Below are 19,558 nucleotides of genomic sequence, written 5' to 3'. Positions count from 1 at the left end.
AAGCATTTGGGTAAATTCTTTAGTGTTATTGCGTGAAAAGGAATTTAAAGTGAAAGTCATCTTTATTCAGCTGGCTGTAGTATTTCCTTGGTATTTGATAATTAAAATCACAAAAATTACAGTGGCAGTAGGAGGAGCAAGAGGGTGGAGGCTTGGCTGCGTACTGTATTCTGTGTAGCTACTCATCATTCATATACATTTTCTCTTCATGCAGGTATTTCTGAATGCTATGCTAACTGGAATTATTATTCCTCTTTATTCAGACTCTTGCTGATGCTGGAGTAATTCCTGGAGGTGATATGACACCGGAGGCAGCCCTAACTAAACTATCATACACGCTCAGCAAAAGTAAGCTTAGCTGGGAGGAGAAAAGGCAGGTAAATATTTCAGTGTGACCTTGAAAGCCTTTAACTTTTTTCATCTGCTGTGCTAGCTTCTGCTTAGCTGAATGCATTGAGCTTCTCCCTTGCATTCAAAAGCAATTGGCTCTAGAGCCATAATGTGAACATCACGTTTTTTTTTTCCCTTAAGGAGACTACTGTTAGGCAAATGGATACATGTAGATTGGGGGAGAAAAGAGTTTTCTGCTCAAGTCAGGTAAAGACCGTGACTAAACCGTAAAAATACCATCTTTAAGCAGTAGTAGTCTACCTTGGACATTTCTGTACTAAAAAGCTGTATGTGAAAATTCAGATGGGAGACAGATTCCCAGCCCTACTGAAGTCAGCAAAGATCTTGTCATTGATCTTGGTGTGGTAAAGATTTCATCCAAGACTCATTCACACAAAGCTAATTCTGAAGATAAATATTGCCTACAGCCTCTTTCTTTACAGCATTACTCCTGACAGTGCTGGATTTTGCCTCTCCAAAAGGAGATACACTTTACAAGTATTTAAGCCAGAGAGGATTATTTAAAGAACCAATTGAAACAGATTTTAAAATCATAACCCATTTAACCATGTTCTTACTGTTCATTGGTGCTTAATCAAGGCTTTTTACCTCAAATTATATATCATGTTCCTTTTACACAAAGAACGTCCAAGTCTGAATTAGATAGGAGGGCAGCAGTCTGCAGGTTTTATTTCTGTGCTTGTATGCAGTGAAATCATAATCCTGACACTTTGGGAGATGACATCATGATGAGTCACTCTCTAGACTTAAGCACTGCATGCACATGTGTATCTTATGATGTTGCTTTGGTTTTTTTAAAACTGAAACAAAACTGATCATTATTTCATGCTCAGTTCTTCCAACCAGTAGCAGCTCTTCGGACAAACATATTTGGATACCTGTAATCTTAAGTGGGTTGACTGGAAGTTTGTAACTTACTGTGCTTAGAAACAGTTTCAGACTCCGAGCTTTTGGTTGTTTGCTAAAGCCCTGGCTCTGAAAAATGAGAGGAGGGGGAGCTATGTGTTTCTTCAGTGAGGATGGCAAGAACATGCTTTACAGGCGACACAATACTGTGTGAAGAGTAGTGGTATTGCATGTTTTTGTGCATGGACACTTCAGAAACACAGGCTCTTCACTGATGCCCCTTTGGTACACTCACTAACCCTGGAACATATGTATACCAGCCTATATTTTTAATGCAGACTTTAGTCTCGTTACACAGAGAATTATTTGACCTGAGACGGCAGAAAATTTCCCAGCTGGCTTTCTGCCTAGGTGTGTGAGTAAAACTTAATTTGAGATCCAGTTTGCTGAGATGAGAGAGCTGACTCAGGTGAGAACTTGGTGACAGGATGTTTTAGGTACCACTGGCACAAGGCACTCCTGCATCTTCATGTGCTGCCTAGTTTTTGTGTGGCAGTGCTGGAACCTCCTTTAAACAGTTTGAAAAACAAAATAACTTTTGCAATTTTCTTTGAGTTAAGCAGGATTGGTTTCCTCATTTGACTCATTGTACACAGACCCGCAAACAATTGTGTTGGCACAACTAAGGGAGCAGCATGCTGCATTGCCTGGGCAGGAATGAGTGGTAGAGACCAGGAGAAGAAGAAAGCTTGGAAATATGCTGTCTGTGGCAATATCTGCAGCTAAACATATCACCAAACAATAGTCTCCCAAGAGACGGAAGCTCTCCTGAAGCTGGCGTGGTTATTTTAGGATTCTCTTTCAACATGAAGAAGCAAGGAATGTGCCCCCAGACACATGCAGACGGCTGCAGGGCTGGTAGGATTGAGTAAGCGCGCAGGGCTTTGCACTGGGTGCATTCAGCGCAGGTGCCAATTGCTAAGGTTACCTGGGCAAAGCAATGATCTCAACCTGTCAAACTCTAAAAACTGCGCCAAAGTAGTTGGTGTCCTCTGAGTTACATGTATATGGGATTCTTCCAGCAGACAGCTATACTGTTGTCAGCGCTTGGAGGTTGTTTTTTTAGTAATAAAGGGCATGCCTAGACATAAGTAAACCTGGGGCATTCCTCCTTCCAACATCACATCTGTTTCTTGCAAACTTTCACAATCCTGCTTTTTAAAATTCTAATTGAAATAACTATGTTCTTTATAGCTGCATCAGCAACCTTTTGTGAAAAAGTGCCAGTATGTAAAATTGTCAGAATCGAGGAAACCAGTTGCTTTTTCTTAGTGACTGGCTTCTCTCTCTGTTCTTCAGGTTTCCCAGAACCTGTCTTTTGGAGTATTTTCATTTTTTGTTGCTATATTTAAGCATTTTCTACACATAAATTGGCTGACCTTTTTTTTAATTATTTTTTTTTCCCCCTGGTTATATTGGATGCACCCATCCTCCCAGCTATTACATGCCTGCTTTAATATTGAATGATCAGTACTGCTGTAGACCTTCTACATTCAGTGCTGGCTCTGCGGCCAAATTTTAACAAAATCAGGGCTAATGGAGCTCTTTGAAAACCTACCGAAGTACATGACTGTCCACAGGTAGCACTGGGCTTTGTTTTGAGGCCTGTGTACACAGTCTGTGTAGGAGTCTTGAGGTTTGGGAATGCTTGCAAAAGGCAGCATTCCAGAATATTCTGGTCTTCAGCCTCACTCTGCCAATTAATCACTATCTTTGTGTTTTTAAGTAGGCTGCAGCTTACCCCACTAGGGAACTTTTGTCTGCATACTCTAAAAATCGGGGTGTTTTGTTATGTGCTTATTTTGGTTTCTTTGCTTTGGAAGAAAGTTTTATTTGCCTGTCTCTCCTCCCCCCTGCCCCTTTGTCTTTTAAACTTACAATCTTCATGGGACAGTAACTACTTTAATCTTTTGTCTGTATTCAATTAGTTTCCATAATTCCTCCAAACAATTTTCTAACTTCATCCTAAGATTTTTTTATTAGACTCCTACCATATTTTTCCCCTGCTAACAAAGGATTTGATTGCTTGCTTTTCAGATGCTGAGTGAGAATCTAAGAGGAGAAATGACTGTTGTACCCACAGGAGCCAAGATCTCTCTGAGAGATAGCAAGTTTATTCAAGTGATTGCCAAATCTCTAAGTATCAGCAGCAAAGAGGTATATACTTAAATATTTAAAACTGAACTCATGTCAAGCTGTAAACTCATTTAAATGAACCTAGCTTAAAGATGAACAACAAAACAGAAAGAAAAATGGAACATTGGAACTTTTATATTTTTTTTTAGTACTGAGTGTCCCAGCTAACCAGTTGGGCTAGGGAGAAAGGACACAATAACATGCGTAACGTTAAAATGTTTTTAATTAAAAACATATTAACTTTTTTTTTTTTTTTCTCTTTGTAGCCCCATCTTGAGTTTATTTTCTTAGCTGGCTGGTCGCAATAGCAAGCCTCAGACAGTTGCTGTAATTCAGGGTATCAACGATATGAAAAAGTGCTTTGTATTTTTGTGGTCAAATGTATTGACAGTTTAGAGCAGTCCAAATAATAATGGGTAAAACAGCTTAATTGTACATGCAGTCCTAGAGGCTGATACTAAATTACACTACACAAGTGTAATTTGTAGTGTTTAGTATTAGTCCCTCCCAATTGTAAAATCAGAAAACATAGTATCGGTTGTAAGACAGAAGTATTTTCTTTTGTCTTGTCTTGTTTTCAGGGAAGATGGAATTCTTAGTAGCTAATGGATACCGAGTATATGGTGCCTCTTCAGTAAATGTGAGAAATGGGAGGGTATTTAGGGGACCTGTGGGGTTTTGGAAGGACAGGTTACATAAATACCTGAGGATTCTGAGTAGAGTTGTTCCAGTCTTGAGGAGACTGGACTATATAGTCTTTTCCAACTCTGACCAGTGCTGTTTCTCTTACTGTACTGGTGTGTAACTGTGGTAGTACAGAGATGAACCTCTAGATATGGGGTAATTATAGTGTTGCCAGGGAGGAATAAAATTCCTATGGATGAGACCAACAAAATGTAAAATAAACATGAGACTTCTTTCATTCCAAGAACTAAATGCTACCATTTTTAAATAACCAGATGACTTATTTGGAAACTTTACGTGAAAGCAAGGGCAGTGTTTTTATGACTTGGACACCAATCATATTAGAGGGAGGCTGATATTAAATGTTTCATTTTATTTGTTCCTCAGGAGTTAGAAGCTGTAAGAGATGCATTAATTCCGCCTTTGGCTTGTGCTGCAGCTAAACTGGGTGACATAGATGCACTAAGAGCCATAGCAGAAATGGTAATGTAAAATTAATAGTTTGTACAAAACATGAATTTTTGAATAGAGCTGTAAATGAAGGGGGGAAGGTATGCTCACTGGGAAGCAACTACCTAAGTCTTAGAATCACAGTGTTTTGACTAATACAATTAGTTTTTAGGCTTCTCAGTCTTTGCCTCTCCAAACTGGTATGTTCGTCCCCCTGTCTGGTTCTCAGCTGCTTACATTTTCTTTTGAACTGTGAAAATACAGGTAGATTAAAATGCAAGTTCTTATCTCCTAACTTTGGAACACTTTAAAATGGTTTGTGCTGCTCTCTCTTCCTTAGCATTCTTTATGCATATTCACAGTATCCACCTTTTGGATGTAAATCTGTCATGATTAAAAAATAAAACAAAAAACTTGAAAATTGTACTTCAGCAAAACAGTGCAGTGCTAATTCAGGATTTTTGGCTGTCCACATACCTTTAGCTTAGATTATATCTGAAAAAAAGAAAGAGGCATTTCTCTGGATAATCTTCTACGCCTCTCTCTTTGCCTTGGTTTACCCTACTCTTGAGACTTTGGTAATGGGCCTCAAGAAAGGATGAATATATCTGAAAAATAACAATAAACAAAGACAAGTAAAATGAGCAGACTATAGGTACAAAGCTGCCATATGGTGTACTGCAGTAAACATATCTGAAGGGGTTATAATAAGAATGTGCGTTTAGAGGGGAACATTCAGAAGGTGGAATAAATATCCTTACTGATGCTAAAAGAACACTGCAAGATAAACTTTAAGTAGGTTTGACAAGCTTAACATTTTGGTGGCAGAATGCGAATGTGGTGTATGCATCTACTGTTGTACCAACAACTTTATGTGCAACCATTATCTTTTTAGCATGTGAAGGATCTGTCCTTTTGTAGGGTGGGAACTTGAGCTGTGGAGACTATGATGGCCGAACTCCACTTCATATTGCAGCCTCTGAAGGGCATTTACCATTAGTTGAGTATTTGTTGACATCTGGCGCAACTGTTTATGCTAGAGACAGATACGGATCTACCCCACTGATGAATGCGATCAAGTTCAGGTAACGAAGTAGTTTATATATTGTGCTCTGTGTAAAATTTAAAACCTTTCTATCATTTTTGGATTTAAAGACCTGCCCAGTGTTTTGGTCTTGTTTTGTCTCGGCAGTCATGTGTAAATGACAGCAGTTAAAATAAGACAAACTGGCTTCACTTCAAAGGATGTAACTAGCCTAAATTTAAAGGTTTTTTTTTTTAAAAAAAATAATATGGAATGAAAGCAAACAATCTGGTACGCATGCAGAATTTTAGCATAAGGTATCTAATTGCTGCCTTCCTGCCAAGACTTTGTCCATAATTTCAGGACTCCACTCTTTGTTATGAGGCTTCCTTATAAAACGGAGCCAAGCTGATCACTCCTTTTGACTGTCAGAAGTGAGAGTGCAGGATCAAGGGCTGTCTTTCCTTTCTGCCCTCCCCTTTCTCATCAAGACCAGGCTGTTTCAGTTGGCACAAAATATACTGGTAGGTTGACATGTTTTAATCTTTGCCTTCCACCAGTGCTTTCCTGAGTCTCTTGCTGGGTGACTGGTTTTTTGATTTTTTTTTTTCCCTTCCACCCACTCGTAATTATACGGGATGGCTGCATGGCTCTGCCTGCTTTGTGAATTTCCTCTTCGTCTTGTTCTGGATGTCAGAAGTTCTTGAATGGTGGTCACGGACATGTGACTTACTGGTCTCTTCCATGTTGTACAGTCCTCAGGAATGGCCATAGCACAGAATATGAAAGTTATCAGTTATCAGAATTTAATTATAAAACACTTAGTTTACATAGCCTGGGGATTCATCGAGCCATTGGTCTTCTAACGTGTTAGAAGCTGCATGCCCTAATCTATTCTTGTTTCTTTGTTCCACTTTCAGCTCCTTATCTCACATTCAGCCTGTATGATGGCAGGAAAGAAGCTTTTTGTTTCTGTAAAGGAGCTTGGAATGATAGAATTTTCATGGTCTTCGTGGATGTCTGTCCCCAAATATTCCTACAGCTTTTTAATGTTGACAAGTTCACCTGGTCTGGCAGGCTGGAGTTAGCTCCCTGGGAGGTCTGACAGTCCTGGTTTTGCATTGGCTGTAGGAATAATGTGAAGGTTTTTTCAGTGCCCAATGTAGAAAACTCAACAGGCTCTATTAATTTGAGACTTGAAGTCCTGTGTGGCCACACTGTGCTATTGCCTTACCTGCTGCATGGTCCCCTATGACTTTGTAGTTGTTGCTTTACCGCATGAATAATAGAAGCCCTTCAGTGGCAAACTCTTAAAGTCTTAAAGCAAAAACAAGCCCAACAGCAAATCAAACAAATAACCTCACAGTTGAATAGAGGTGGCTCTGGTCCAATGTGAGAAAATGCTAAAGCGCTAGATACCATTAGATGTTCCTGCAAATCAGGCACCTACTTTTTTTACCGCACCCATCTACCGCCTGAGGAATTTCACATGAGCTTGTTGTTTGGATTCCTTAGCATTGCCACTCCTATATTAGACTCCTACTATGACTCTTAAGCTCCTCAGAACTGCACACCCATTTTGGTACAGGGAATTGTAAAAGGAAACTGCACCATAACCATTTTCAGTTTCTCTTTTTGTTTCTACTGTTGGAATGAGAGGAAGAGCTGACTTAGAACTAATCTCGTAAATGCGTATTTATGATCGGCTGTGTACACATGCTGCATTTCACACTGATAAGCATGTAAAGGAGAATGGTAAAGATGGTGCATAATTAGATACCCACTAAAAAGATTTCTGCTACAGAAATACTTAATTTCTATTTATTAAACAGTTGCGTGCTGAAAGTGAAGAGATTATCCTGATGCAGTCTACAAAGTGGCAGAGAGGGAAGAGGAAAACTGATCTTAATGAGCAGTCAGTGCTTTAAACTGTTCAATGTTGTAACTTTCTCAATTTTACTGAATATTGCATCAGCTTAATCCCATTTCCTGAGAATTAATATTTGTTCAATTGGCATTTAACTGCAGTACAGTATCCACTGATCTTCAAAATAGCTTTCTTCCAGTTTTTATGTCACATTTCTCAGTGGCTTGCCTTTTAACCTAGCATGCAAACCTATATAATGATGACTGATTCTTGTTTTCCATTTAATAATTAGTAAAGATGATCAGGAGTTATGTGTCTTCTTAAAAGCTTCTTAACATAGCGCTGTCAGCCGATACACCAGCAACTTGATCTATGTCAATGATAGTCTCTTAAGTTTTTTTACATTAAATGACTCTCTCTTTGTTTCTTTAGATGGTAAAATGTGGAGTCCCGTTCTAAATAAGAAATAAACTACTGCACTTCCACTTTTTCATTTGTAACTCTGCAATTTGTGTGTAGTCTCATTCACTTTATGCGTGAAGCTAAACAGACCACTGTTAATTTAGGCCAGTTGCTTGATCAAAATTAGTAGCATTCCTTTAATTTCTTAGAGTACCCTCAAGGGATAATTCATTTTCAAAACAATAGAATAATATTTTTTTAATAACAGAAACTTTCTAATCAGGAAGATGTCTTGAATAAAAAATTGTATATATTTTATGTAGTAAAAGTACTTCCATTTACTTGTAGAGCAGTGGTAAAAGGTTGAAAATGGGGAGTTGCTCATGCAGTACTGTGAGAACATCAGATTAGAGGCAGTAAAATTACCTCCCACGTAAATATGAATTTAAATACTTGATATTTTGCAAGGTTACACTTACATTACTTCGGGAAATCTAAGACAGAGTGAAAATCAAACCACCACCGACTCCAGAAGTACACTGAAGCCTGTCCTTACAGTATTTGAGCATAAAATTCCCACTGATACCATGCAGAAAACAAAACAAGTGAAACTAAGCTGATCCTGCCATAACCATTCTAGGTTGCTAGGGTAGCAGGCATTAAAAAGAATGAAGCCAGTCAAGTTTGGATATACATTACACCTGCATTTCTTGAAAGAGAGTTGGTGGAAGGTGTGTACCCTAAGGCCCCAATCCTGCAAAGTCTTACATGTGTGTTAATTTCACATGTGTGATTCATCCCTTTTGAAGTTGATTCTCTTTTAATAAGTGTCTGCCAAGTCGAGGTCTAAGATGATACGTACTGTACAGCGCCCTGATCGCTGTGCAGCCAGAGCCCCCGTGAGCTGATGAAGGTTCAGATGGCTTTACCTGGAACTCAGACTTCGCTCGTAGTGGTGAATGTTGAAGACCACACTGAATCATTTCTTTTGCTATTGATCCATTAAAATATCAGTATACACTGGGATTTTTATCTCTACTGTTATCAATAATGGGATCTAGCAGAGAAGAGACACTAGAGAAACACTTTGTGTCTATTTGCTTTTTCCGTCAGAGAGCAGATGAATGACAGTGGTAGTATGGAAAGGCTAACTTAAGTAACATATGCAAAATAGCATTGTTTCTATAACCTATGTCTGACCAAGAGCCACATTTTGGTGACAGAGCACACTAAGAAGAGGGAGAGTCAGGAACAGTTCACTAGTGACTACAGCTCTTCGTGGTTTACTTATCAGATGGGGCTAGACTGGACAAGCAGCTGTGCACTGCAGGATAACATGGTGATATTGGCCTTCCCTCTACACCTTGAACTTCTATTGTCCAGCAGTTGCTCTGCTCTTGGTTTTGCACTGTCACCTTAAAACAGGAATTGCATTTGAGCCATTCCCAGGAGGTTCATGGCTCATGACTTCAGCTGAACTGTGACCCTCATGAAGCTTCTGTGAAGCTGCAGGAGAGCAGCTCTTAGAGAAGCAACTTCTACAGACACATGTGTCTCATGTGCCTGAGACATAACTGTATCAGAAAATTCACAGCCAGCCTCTTGAAATATGAATAATGCTCTTGTGGTAGGTACAAGGCAGCAGAAGTGGTGCTCTGGATACGGCTTAAGTTTCTGCAGAATGTAGATACCATTTGGGTGCAAGTAGGAACAAGCTGTAGTGCACCTCGCCTCCTGCATATTTTTCGTGTTGAGTGATGGGAATGTGAGAGGTGGTCTGTTTGCTTTCTTGGATGCATCTGCTTTTCATAGTCACAGTACCAATTTTAACACTTTTAAGTTGAGCATTACTATTTGTCCCTATTCTTCCTCTCCATTACCCTTCCCTTAACAAGCAGTGGTATACAACACTTCCTCTTCTTCCCACCATTCTGAGATACATGATTTTGAATAACTCTCAGTCATTGGGACACTGTACTTCCGTTTATTTTAAGTATTTATTGTAAACACTTTGTTTCCATGCTTAAACACTTATTTTATTTCAAACCATTTCTATTCTTTATTTAAATTTGCTGTATTAAACACAGGGGATAAATACTCCCAAATCTGTCTGTATCAAGGAGTTATAGGGCCCATTTAGAGTAGCAGTGGCTGTGTGGCATAGGTGGGACATGAAGTGCTTTCTGGAGGGAATCTCACTACTAGTGAGGAGTAAATAGTTAATGACGAATACTGCAGGGCAATCACTGGAGAGTAAACAGACAATCCCCATATTCAATTCTGTACCCAATGTGAGCTTGAGTGAACAGAAATATTGTAGTCTCTTTTAGGTCAAACTTATTTTCAGATAATTACTGTTCTGCTTAAGACTGAACTAAAAATTTCATAGTTGTAGAATTCGTTCTTCATCACAGTTTGAAAAACAGGAAACCATTCCATTATTTGCTAGCTCAAGGAGAGGCTTGTGGATGACTAGCCGTATCGTAAGGAACCCACCTGAGAAAATATTTTAGATAACTGAACGAACTTGTGGCATGTGCTGTTCTGGCAATGTTTTGCCATGAAGCAAAGAAAGATTTTTAATTTTTTTTTGGCTGTCAAAACAAAGTACAATTTCTAAAAAAATCTGTCTAGCAGGTTAACTAACCTATGCTTGGGAAAGCATCTATACAGTTCTTTGTTTAGTTTATAAAATCTTATATGAAACGTAAGCTTATGTAGGCTTAATATGGATAATTGTAAAGTAAATGCTCATTCAAGATGGAATTTCTGAAAAAGAAACAAAGGGATTAGAAGTTTAGTTGAGTTCTAAAAGAGAAAGGCCCATGGCTGCCTACGAGAAAATGCAAGTGATTAAGCAGAACATGTATGCGAGCTCATTTTTTTATTTTTAATTAATACGGATGAGTTTTTAGGTAATGAGTTGGGAAAGCTCATACATTTCCTGTTACTATTATATGCCTAGCTCTATTTCCAAGTGTTGTGGTAGAGCAACTTACTTAAAAGAGGAACTATGAAACTATTCCTGATCTACTGGTGTCATCATGTACTTTGTGAAGAAAAAAACAACTCTGATGTTAACTAGATCATTTGTTTAGCAGAGGAGCACGCTGACATCTCCTTCTTGAACCTAGTTCTAAACCTTTCGCTAGGGCACTTCTGAAAAATGTATTTTGCACAGTTTTGATCTATCATATTATTTTCTACCCATGACAGTATCTTTAGAGAACAGCCTTTTCTGTAGACTTTCTCAAGCATCTCACTAAGGTACAGGATTTGGCTGGTAGTGCTTAAATACCTATTTGTCCCTTTGTCTTAAAGGAAAGGACAAGGAAGACCTCCAAAAGACTCCAGGTGGAAATAAATAATAAAGGTATTGGGAGGAAGTGAGTTAGGAAAAGGTATGCTTTTGTGGGAGATTATCAGGAATACTTACCACAGTTTTGAAGCCCTAAAAACCTGATTAGCTTCTACATTAACCTAAAGATTCATTGCTTATCTGAAACACGTATGTTTTAAAGAGTGATATATATGGGCATTGTATTCTGTAAAATACAAGAATGGCGCTATGTAATAAATATCCTTACTGTTTGTGTGTTTCAGTCGCTAACATTTCAAATGTTAAATAAAGCTAGCACTAAGGTAAAGAAAATAAAAGCTCTTTGGAGAGAAAGGGATGCATGCCTTTCAGAGCTGAACGTGACATTTCCATGAGCTTAGTGTGGGAATTTTTTTTAATAGGGAGGGCAGTTCTGTTTACTACATCTGTCACCTTAGAGAAAATTCGTTGATGGTGGCAATGTAAGAACTTTCACTGACTGTTTGTGTAAATGAGTAATGCTGGATTTAGAGAAAAAAATATTTGCTGGTCAAGACACTTTCTCTGTTTTTTCTATTACTTTCATAAAGGCACATAGAAGTGATTAATTTGTTACGAGAAACAGGAGCGCACCTTTCAAGCCATGACTTGGAGAACATTGGAACAGTTCTCTGCAGGTAAGTGGGATAGAAGGTGAAGTGGTTTTAAAACTGGGATGGAGGAGAATGGTTTTAGAAGAGACTCTCAGAATGGAAAACAACTTCCAGGAAGCAGCTGGGTCACTGGCACGTTTACATGGCTGTTTCTGTGCTGTACTAATAATGAGGAAACAAGTGAAGTAATGAATTTAGGATCAAGTCTGTATTAGAACACCAGCAACTCAAGAGAGCTCCAAAGTAAGGGTGTATTGTGAGGATAAGTGGGACTGGAAGCAGATGTTGGACATTTCCTCGAAGCACTTTCGCTGAGGAGGGATGAGGAGGAGGCCATGCAAGGTGTGATTTAATAACATCTCTGTGAGAATAAAACTGCACATAGTGCATAATTTTTGTTTTCTTAAAAGGCACTTTTCACTTATATGGTAATGGTTTCCACTCTAGCATATAATGTGGTTCTTAAAAATAACTAAATCAAATAGACTGATAGGTTTAACCCCAAAACTTTTGAACAGCTGCGCACTGTCTCTGTATTTAATTTTAATATGATATAATCTGCTATTAAAGCTGTTTTTCCATACAGCTGCTTTTAATATATAAAGTGGTTTAATGATATGCATAAATATTATGAAAAGAAATGGATTCTTGGTTTTATTTTTTCCAATACTTGTTGCAAATTACTCTGAAAATTTTATGAAGGTTTCATGCATTTCCTAAGATTATTCATATTTTTTACTTTGTTTCTTCTCTTCCTGTTCTCAAAAACAAACAAAAAACCTCAGAGTACAGGCCTTTGTGTTAGGAAACCATAAGACTTGTAGGGACCAGCCAGTATTGGATACTGTCTACAAAACAAGGTCAAAGTAAAGTTTATGTGTGTTCTGTGTAGAGACTGGACTCTGAGTAGTTCTGGAATCAAATACTGGTTGGAGTGTTCCTGTTGTTGTAACATACTCAGAGAGGACTGCATAATAAGGCTTTTACCACAAAGTTAAAACATGCGCTTCCCAGGGCTCTGCAAGTGATAGGACAGAACTGAACCCTTGGTTTTCGTAGTTTCCATCTGCCAAGAAGGCAGGAGGAGTGGCTTAGAGAGTGACATTCCTCTGCAGGTAAATTGGCCCCTTGGTACCACATGCAGAACCAGTTTTGTTAGCTGATCTGGGAGCAGTGCATCCAAAAAAAAGAAGATAACGAGGATCCTTTAAACAAAAAGTGGTTCTGATGCGTTATGTTGCAGCATTTTAAGGAGGATTTTAGATCCTGCATCTGTATCGCACACTCCTGTTGTTCAAACCTGGTATTTTGCTAATAAACTTTTAAGATATTTTGAACTTGCACTGATGGTAGTAAGCTTAGTATAAAAACAGTGTAAATCTTCCAAACAGAGTGTGGGAGTGCACGTGTGTGCGGAGGCTGGGTGAGGACTCGGAGAGGCGTGTTATACTCAGGGTGAGAGGGGAACAGGCCACCTTGGTGTGAGTCAGGAGCTGGGGCTGTAGCTCTCTCCTGGGTGGCACCTGGAGCAGGGGCCGTGGCCAGAGGTTTGCTCATGGACAGATGTCACTGCGTGGCCTCTACCAAGAGCAGAGGCAGCCTGAGGCAGCGGTCAGGCTTCAGGACAGCATTGAAGTGTCTGTGAATGGTGGTTCTTCCCCTCGCTGCTCCTGCAGAGCTGAAGGATTTTCTTTCCTTTGGCTGTTTTAGAGGGCTTTTTCCACAGAGTGTTATTCAGATGCCTAAAAGTTATTAAAACGGAGGTACTGGTGTTTGTCCTCCTGCATAAATGTCTCAGATGCTTCTTCTAGAGTATCCTCAGATGGCCTGACTGATGCACTTATTTTTCCAGCACGCTCAGGCTTACTTCTCTGTCCTACCTATTATCTCTTCCTTTTAAGCCTTCTCTTTGCAGGCACTAGCACCTTCATGGCAGTCAGTGTGTTCACATGGGCAAGCTGCTTACAGAACAATCTGTTTATAACGTCTTCTCTTTGTCTAATTTTGAACCCTTTTCCTACATGCCTTCTGTCTTGTAGTATGACTTAACTGCAATTTGTACCACTCTGAATTTGTCACCGAGGTAATATGTGAACTTCTTGGGGTTTAGAAGGATGAAGCTGCTTGCTTTCTGATAAGCTCTGAGTTCCTGCACTTGGCTAACTTTGTGGTTTTTTCCCCATACAGTTCTCTCTGAATTAGAAGCTATAATCAGGTTTCCCTCCTTCCTACTTACCTATCCTCCAACAAAATTGGCTTTTGTGAAAGACCACAAGTAGGGATTTTTGTGTTTTAACAGTCTCCTCAGCTTCCTTCTGTTTAGACCAATGATTATAGAATAGAATTAGAATAGAATAGAAAGAATAGTTCAGTTGGAAGATTTTGGAGATAAAATGTACTGGTTTGGCATTGCTGATGTTTGAGAGGGAAAGGGGTACCAACTAGAACTGAGAACTGAACAGTATTAGCAGGAACTCTTGAGTAGGAAGTGCAGATGCACAGAGGTGCAGCCAAGATGATCTAGATACTAAATCCTTCATGGTGTCATTTGATGGATTGTTTTAGGATGTGAGAGGTGTTAGTCTGCTGTTTGAAATCACTTGGTTGATATTGGTATCTGTTTCATGGCTCTGATTTGAAATGAGAAAGAGATCTCCATAATCTGTTAAAAAATGCTAGAATCTCTTCTCATATTGCAATAGTATTGTCATCCGTCTGCAAAACCAAACCATGGCAAGATAAACTGGGACACTAAGACTTACTCTGAAGGTTTGTAGAGTTCTGGAGTTGGTAAACAATTGCTTTGTGTTTGTTTTTTGAAGGAAAAAGGCCTGCATAGAATAGTCTCTGTTCAAATTTGTACTTCACAAAATTAAACAGAGGCATAAAGCCAAGCCAGCTTTCTCTTTCATATTCTTAGATTTCATAAAATGATATGATATAATATACAAGGATGCAGCCTTTCAAAATCAGCAACTTTCAGAATAAGATACCCCTTCAATTTAACGTAAACTTGTGGGGGGTAAGGCTAGGGGAGGAAGGACAAATACACCTCTGAAAGAATTAGGACCAAGATTCTAATGCCTGCTGTCCTTCAAAGAGGTCTGTTTGGCTCGACTGATAGAGACATGGAAGTAGTAGCTAAGAGCTGCACTCTCAGGTGTGTTCAGGATAGAGCAATCCATGCCTTGTGCTGGACTTTTAATTTGCTTTTTGAGGATTCTCATTTAAAGAATAGAAGGAAGACAAAATACTTTCTCTTCTGTCAGGATCTTTTCTCAGCACTTTATATAGACACTGAAAAAGGAGAATTGCTGAATAAACAGAGCATAGCGTCCCTGGGAAAGATAAAATCCTAGTACTTAGGGAGGCAGGAGGGAACCCCAAGGTGTTGTTTCACTGTACTCATTACTTCCCAGATGTAGAATTGCATTGGCTCCTGTCCTTCTAAACCTTCTGAGACCCCAACAGCTTTGCTCCTTGTACCTTGGCAGTAACAGCACACCCCTTAAACAGAAGCTTCTGTAACTGAGTTTGCTTGGTGCTAGTGTGACAGGAGGCCCAAAATCAGAGATAGTAATTGCATTATCACTATTCTTAATATCTTAACTCCATCATTATCATGGCTACATTATCCATGCTGAAGCTGTGAAATGGGTACATAATAATTTTTCCTGAGTTCAAGAGTATTGATAGGCAGCATACCTAGGACTATCTGATGTAAAAGGTATCAGTCGGAATTTAATGAAACATGTCAAGTAGTTCTTTGTCAAAAATAAACAGCTTTTAAACATCCTGATAAGAGTATATTGAAGTTATTTTTCTTCCATTGCATGATATAAAAATTATAGGCTTGTTTGCTTTCAGGATGCATTTGTAGTTAGAATTGCTTACATAAATATCTTTGAGAAAAATACAGAGCAAAAAATGGTGTATGTTGAGAAGTCTTATGTATATATTTGACAACACGAAGTACACTTACAGCACGTAAGGGAAATACAGATGCGTATGGCTTGACTACAGAGATCTGGAACTGGAGAAAATGTTTTGTGGTGTTCTTGATTATAATCAATTTAGTGAATAGTAGGTATCTTCTATGTAGAGTGGTATCTAAATTTTCTCGCAAGCTATGTCACTTTTTGTTCTCTGGATCACAGACCCCATAGAATATATTCTCACTTGATCAGTAAATGGCTGGCACAGAGTTAAAGATACTTCTGTATAGTTGGATTGCTCTGGTGTCACGGAAGGAGACCACTTCACAGTGTTGACCTCTGGCTATGTGGGTTAAATTGTTTTTTTTTGAACAGATGCTATTAGGCAGTTAATTTTCAAGTAAGTGCAGTAGACCATGTTTGTTGCTTACGGTGGTGCTAGCTGAATTGCCCTGCGTATGCTGGCTGGTAATATTTCTAAATGTGCTGTTCTTTGCCCAAAGTGGTTTCCACTTTGCATGTGGCCGAATGATGAAATTCTGTTGGGCAAATACATTTGCTTTCCTGTTCAGTGTTGGAGACGCTTGTAACTCTTTCTTACTAGGTAGGCTTTGTGTGTGTTTGTTTGTTTGTTTGTTTATTCCTTAATTCTAGGACCTTTAGGTGTCAATGGCAAGAGATTTGTCTTTGTAAGTAAAGATAATTCTTGTGTTCCAGAAGCGGCTGCTATGCAGTTTCTTCTCTGCTTTACTAATGCTTACACTTTTTCTTTATTAATGCTTACATTTTCCTGCAGTTTCCTGGCCTCCTTTGCCTTCCTCTGTTTTCTTATTGCTTCTGAGGGTTCCCTTTTTTGTGATGGCATTTTTTGTTAATGATTCGTTGACCCTTTTCTTCATGATGCCAGACGGAAGCACTGTTCAACCTCATAGCACCCCACTGCCGTGTCCCTGTCCCCCAAAGGCCCCAGCTGTAGGTCTTCTGCCCTGCCTTGGGGTTGGTGGGGTTGCATGGAGGAACACAAAGGCAGAGAGACCACTTGCTTTCCCTTTTTGTGCCCAGCTTCTGGGACTGCTGCAAGCAAAAATCTCTCTCCTCAGAGTGCTGCAATTAGAGGCTTCCACTCCCCTGCAAACATTTTTTCAGGTACTTAAGAGATTTAATTAACAACAGAAGTGATTTCAGCCTAGCAGAGGCTGCAGAATGGTGCAGCCTTGCTTTCACGGTTTCTTCCATAAGCTTACCTGACTGCCTGCCCCTTGCATCTTCCAGCCTTCTCCACTTTCCACCTGGTCTCCCTGGCTTGGTTGTCATACCCAGGAGCTCGTCACCATCCTCCATCGCTGCTACCAGCAGTGTGCCTTTCCCCCACACCAAGCACCATTTAAGGCAGCAACCTCTGAACTCACTAGTTTGGGGAGGGTTCCCCCTCCCTTAATGAGATTCAGCCTCACTTGATGATTATCAGCGTGGTTCTGCTGAAACAATCTGCGAGCAAATGGCAAGCTCAGGTCTGAAGCCTGACAGATGTTGGTATCTTGAGAAAGCTGGAGGTGGTCCTCCCAGCCTTGCTGTCAGTTCAGCCTGTCTACAAGCTTGGAGCAGACGGTCATGCTTTTGCGTGTGTACAGGCTGTTAGCCCTTCTTTTACCAAAAGAAAAATTATCCTTAAGTATTATGGATGAGACTACCAGCAGATGTGTGAAGAAACAATCTGGTCTATATTCCTCTGAAAACTTTAACTCTCTTATTTGTATATGATTCATTTTGATCCTTTCTACTGCTTGTAGATAGAGATCATCTTTAAAAAGTGCTTTTTTTTTTTTATTGCTTGCTTCTCATTTGAATCTTACAAATTATCTTATAAAACTCAAAAAAGTAGCTATGTTACTGTCCAAATGATATCACATAAATATGCTTTTAAAACTTTTGATAGCAAACACAGTTATGCAAACTTGTGCAGGGGGTTTCTTAATGGTTTTAAATGAGGCATGTTGATTGCTAATGCATCCGCTTGTGTTCTCACTTACTCAGCTGCATCTTGACTTAGCCATTGCCCTCCCCCCAACTCATTTCACGAGATAAATATTGTGTTGTGAAATATGAAACTGCATGACTTTTTTTTCCCCTTTGGTCATAGTCACACCCACTATGTGAAACTAGCCTGTTGTAAGTACTTATAGCACAGCCCTATTAATTTAAGGAACTGATTCATCAAGCTGTGTTGCTTGCTCAGCTATTCAAAGCTGTTGTAATAGTGTTCCTTTACTTACCTCTGTACCCTGGCAGCCATGTTGAGCCTGTTCTGGTTCCTCGCTTGCCTGCAGAGCCAATTGACAGGACCCAGGACCACACTGAAATGGACTGAAAGATTTAGAACCAATATTAATTACTCTTTTTCCAGCCTTACAGCTAAAGGCGATGTGGATGGGCTGTATGCCTGGTACCTAGCTGGTGCGGACCTGAAGCAAACTGGTTATGATGGCAGGAATCCCCTCCAAGTAGTAAGTGTGCACACAGCTGTACCCATATGGCGAGCTGGCTGTGGGAGTAATCACATATGCTGTCAGATAATATTAGTTTGGGAAAAGTAAATGCTGCTTTGGGGACTATAAACCGCATTAGAGTTTGTTACAAACTCAAGTCTGGTGGTGCTCTGAAGTAATAAATTACTGGAGCCAGAATTTTCTCATCTATGTCAGAGGAATTAAAATTTAAATTGGATTTTAATTATTTTGTGGTAGCATATTCTTACTTCCCACAAAGTAAGTATTTGCATGTCCTGGTGCATAGGATGGCAGGATTTATTCGTGTTTCTACTTACAGGCCGAGGCTACAGGGCATAAGGAGGTTCTTGACTTCTTTAGACAAAAGCAGTAAAGAAGGTAAGATCTAATTTTTAAAGGCTGGATTTCTGAAATATACAGAACAGCATATACACATACGAAGGGGGATTTTGTATTTAAGCGCTAGCTCACTCTAGGGCATCTGGGTCCCTGCCTTAGTTTCTGATATAACTCTGAGTACTTCAATCCTTCTTTGTAGAATGGATCTTAATGCGTATTCCTCCTTCTGCCTGAGCCTGGAAGTGCTTTTTTTTTATGGTCTGTTCCCACAGTGTGGTTCTGAACTTTTTTGGGAATGTAAAAGCTACCAAAATGAAACCACTGAGGGCAGCAATGGCTTGTTCCGTCAGTCCATTGGAATAAATTGCTCCTCCGTTTTGCCTGCATTAGAGAGGAAATGCCCTTTCTGGGGCACTTGGCCAGGCCTGGTTTTCATGGTGCCATGCCCAGGTTTTCAAGGTGCTGTGCCCACAGCAGAGCTGGGAGATGACCACAGCTATTCAGCTCCAGAGCCTCCCACTCAGGTGGTGCTGCGGTGGTACCTACCGCATGTCCACCTGTGCATTTCCTCCAGCTTTTAATGGAGCGCTGTGCACCAGCCCATCTCCTGGCACAACGTAGTCAACCATTGCAGGAAATGCGGGGCTGATTCTTCGTAGGCAGGAGTTAGCTGTACCACCCACACAGCCTGCCAAAGGTTCTCTTTCAGCAGAGAGCTCTGCCAAGGGCTTGCTCCCCCTCCATGCGCGGGACAGGGCACTGCCATGGCCTCTCTCTTACCCAGACCTCAGATGTGACTGCCTGGTTGTCTCCTACATGGACTCACAGCATGAATATCTTCTGCTGCAAACCTACAAGGTGTGTTTGCCTAACTGTGTGCGTGTGACGTGGGTGTGAGCCTCGTGCTCAAAGCATCAGATCTGAC

General features: G+C 39.9%; 1 protein-coding gene across 1 annotated transcript in view; it reads left to right on the top strand.

The window, feature by feature from the left end:
- ASPG (asparaginase) overlaps positions 1 to 18,667 on the top strand; it is a gene marked incomplete at its 5' end in the record, with an annotated part of 38,731 nt that extends 20,064 nt beyond the window's left edge. The window contains 7 exons of the mRNA XM_009867310.1: positions 264 to 377; positions 3,355 to 3,474; positions 4,525 to 4,620; positions 5,509 to 5,672; positions 11,790 to 11,876; positions 18,192 to 18,291; positions 18,614 to 18,667. Coding sequence (XP_009865612.1) covers positions 264 to 377; positions 3,355 to 3,474; positions 4,525 to 4,620; positions 5,509 to 5,672; positions 11,790 to 11,876; positions 18,192 to 18,291; positions 18,614 to 18,667 — 735 coding nt within the window. The remainder of the gene's footprint in view (positions 1 to 263; positions 378 to 3,354; positions 3,475 to 4,524; positions 4,621 to 5,508; positions 5,673 to 11,789; positions 11,877 to 18,191; positions 18,292 to 18,613) is intronic.
- Positions 18,668 to 19,558: the final 891 nt, after the last annotated feature.

Source organism: Apaloderma vittatum, unplaced genomic scaffold (assembly GCF_000703405.1).
Source record: "Apaloderma vittatum isolate BGI_N311 unplaced genomic scaffold, ASM70340v1 scaffold36513, whole genome shotgun sequence".
NCBI lineage: Eukaryota > Metazoa > Chordata > Aves > Trogoniformes > Trogonidae > Apaloderma > Apaloderma vittatum.
This window is presented reverse-complemented; position numbering and strand designations above follow the sequence as displayed.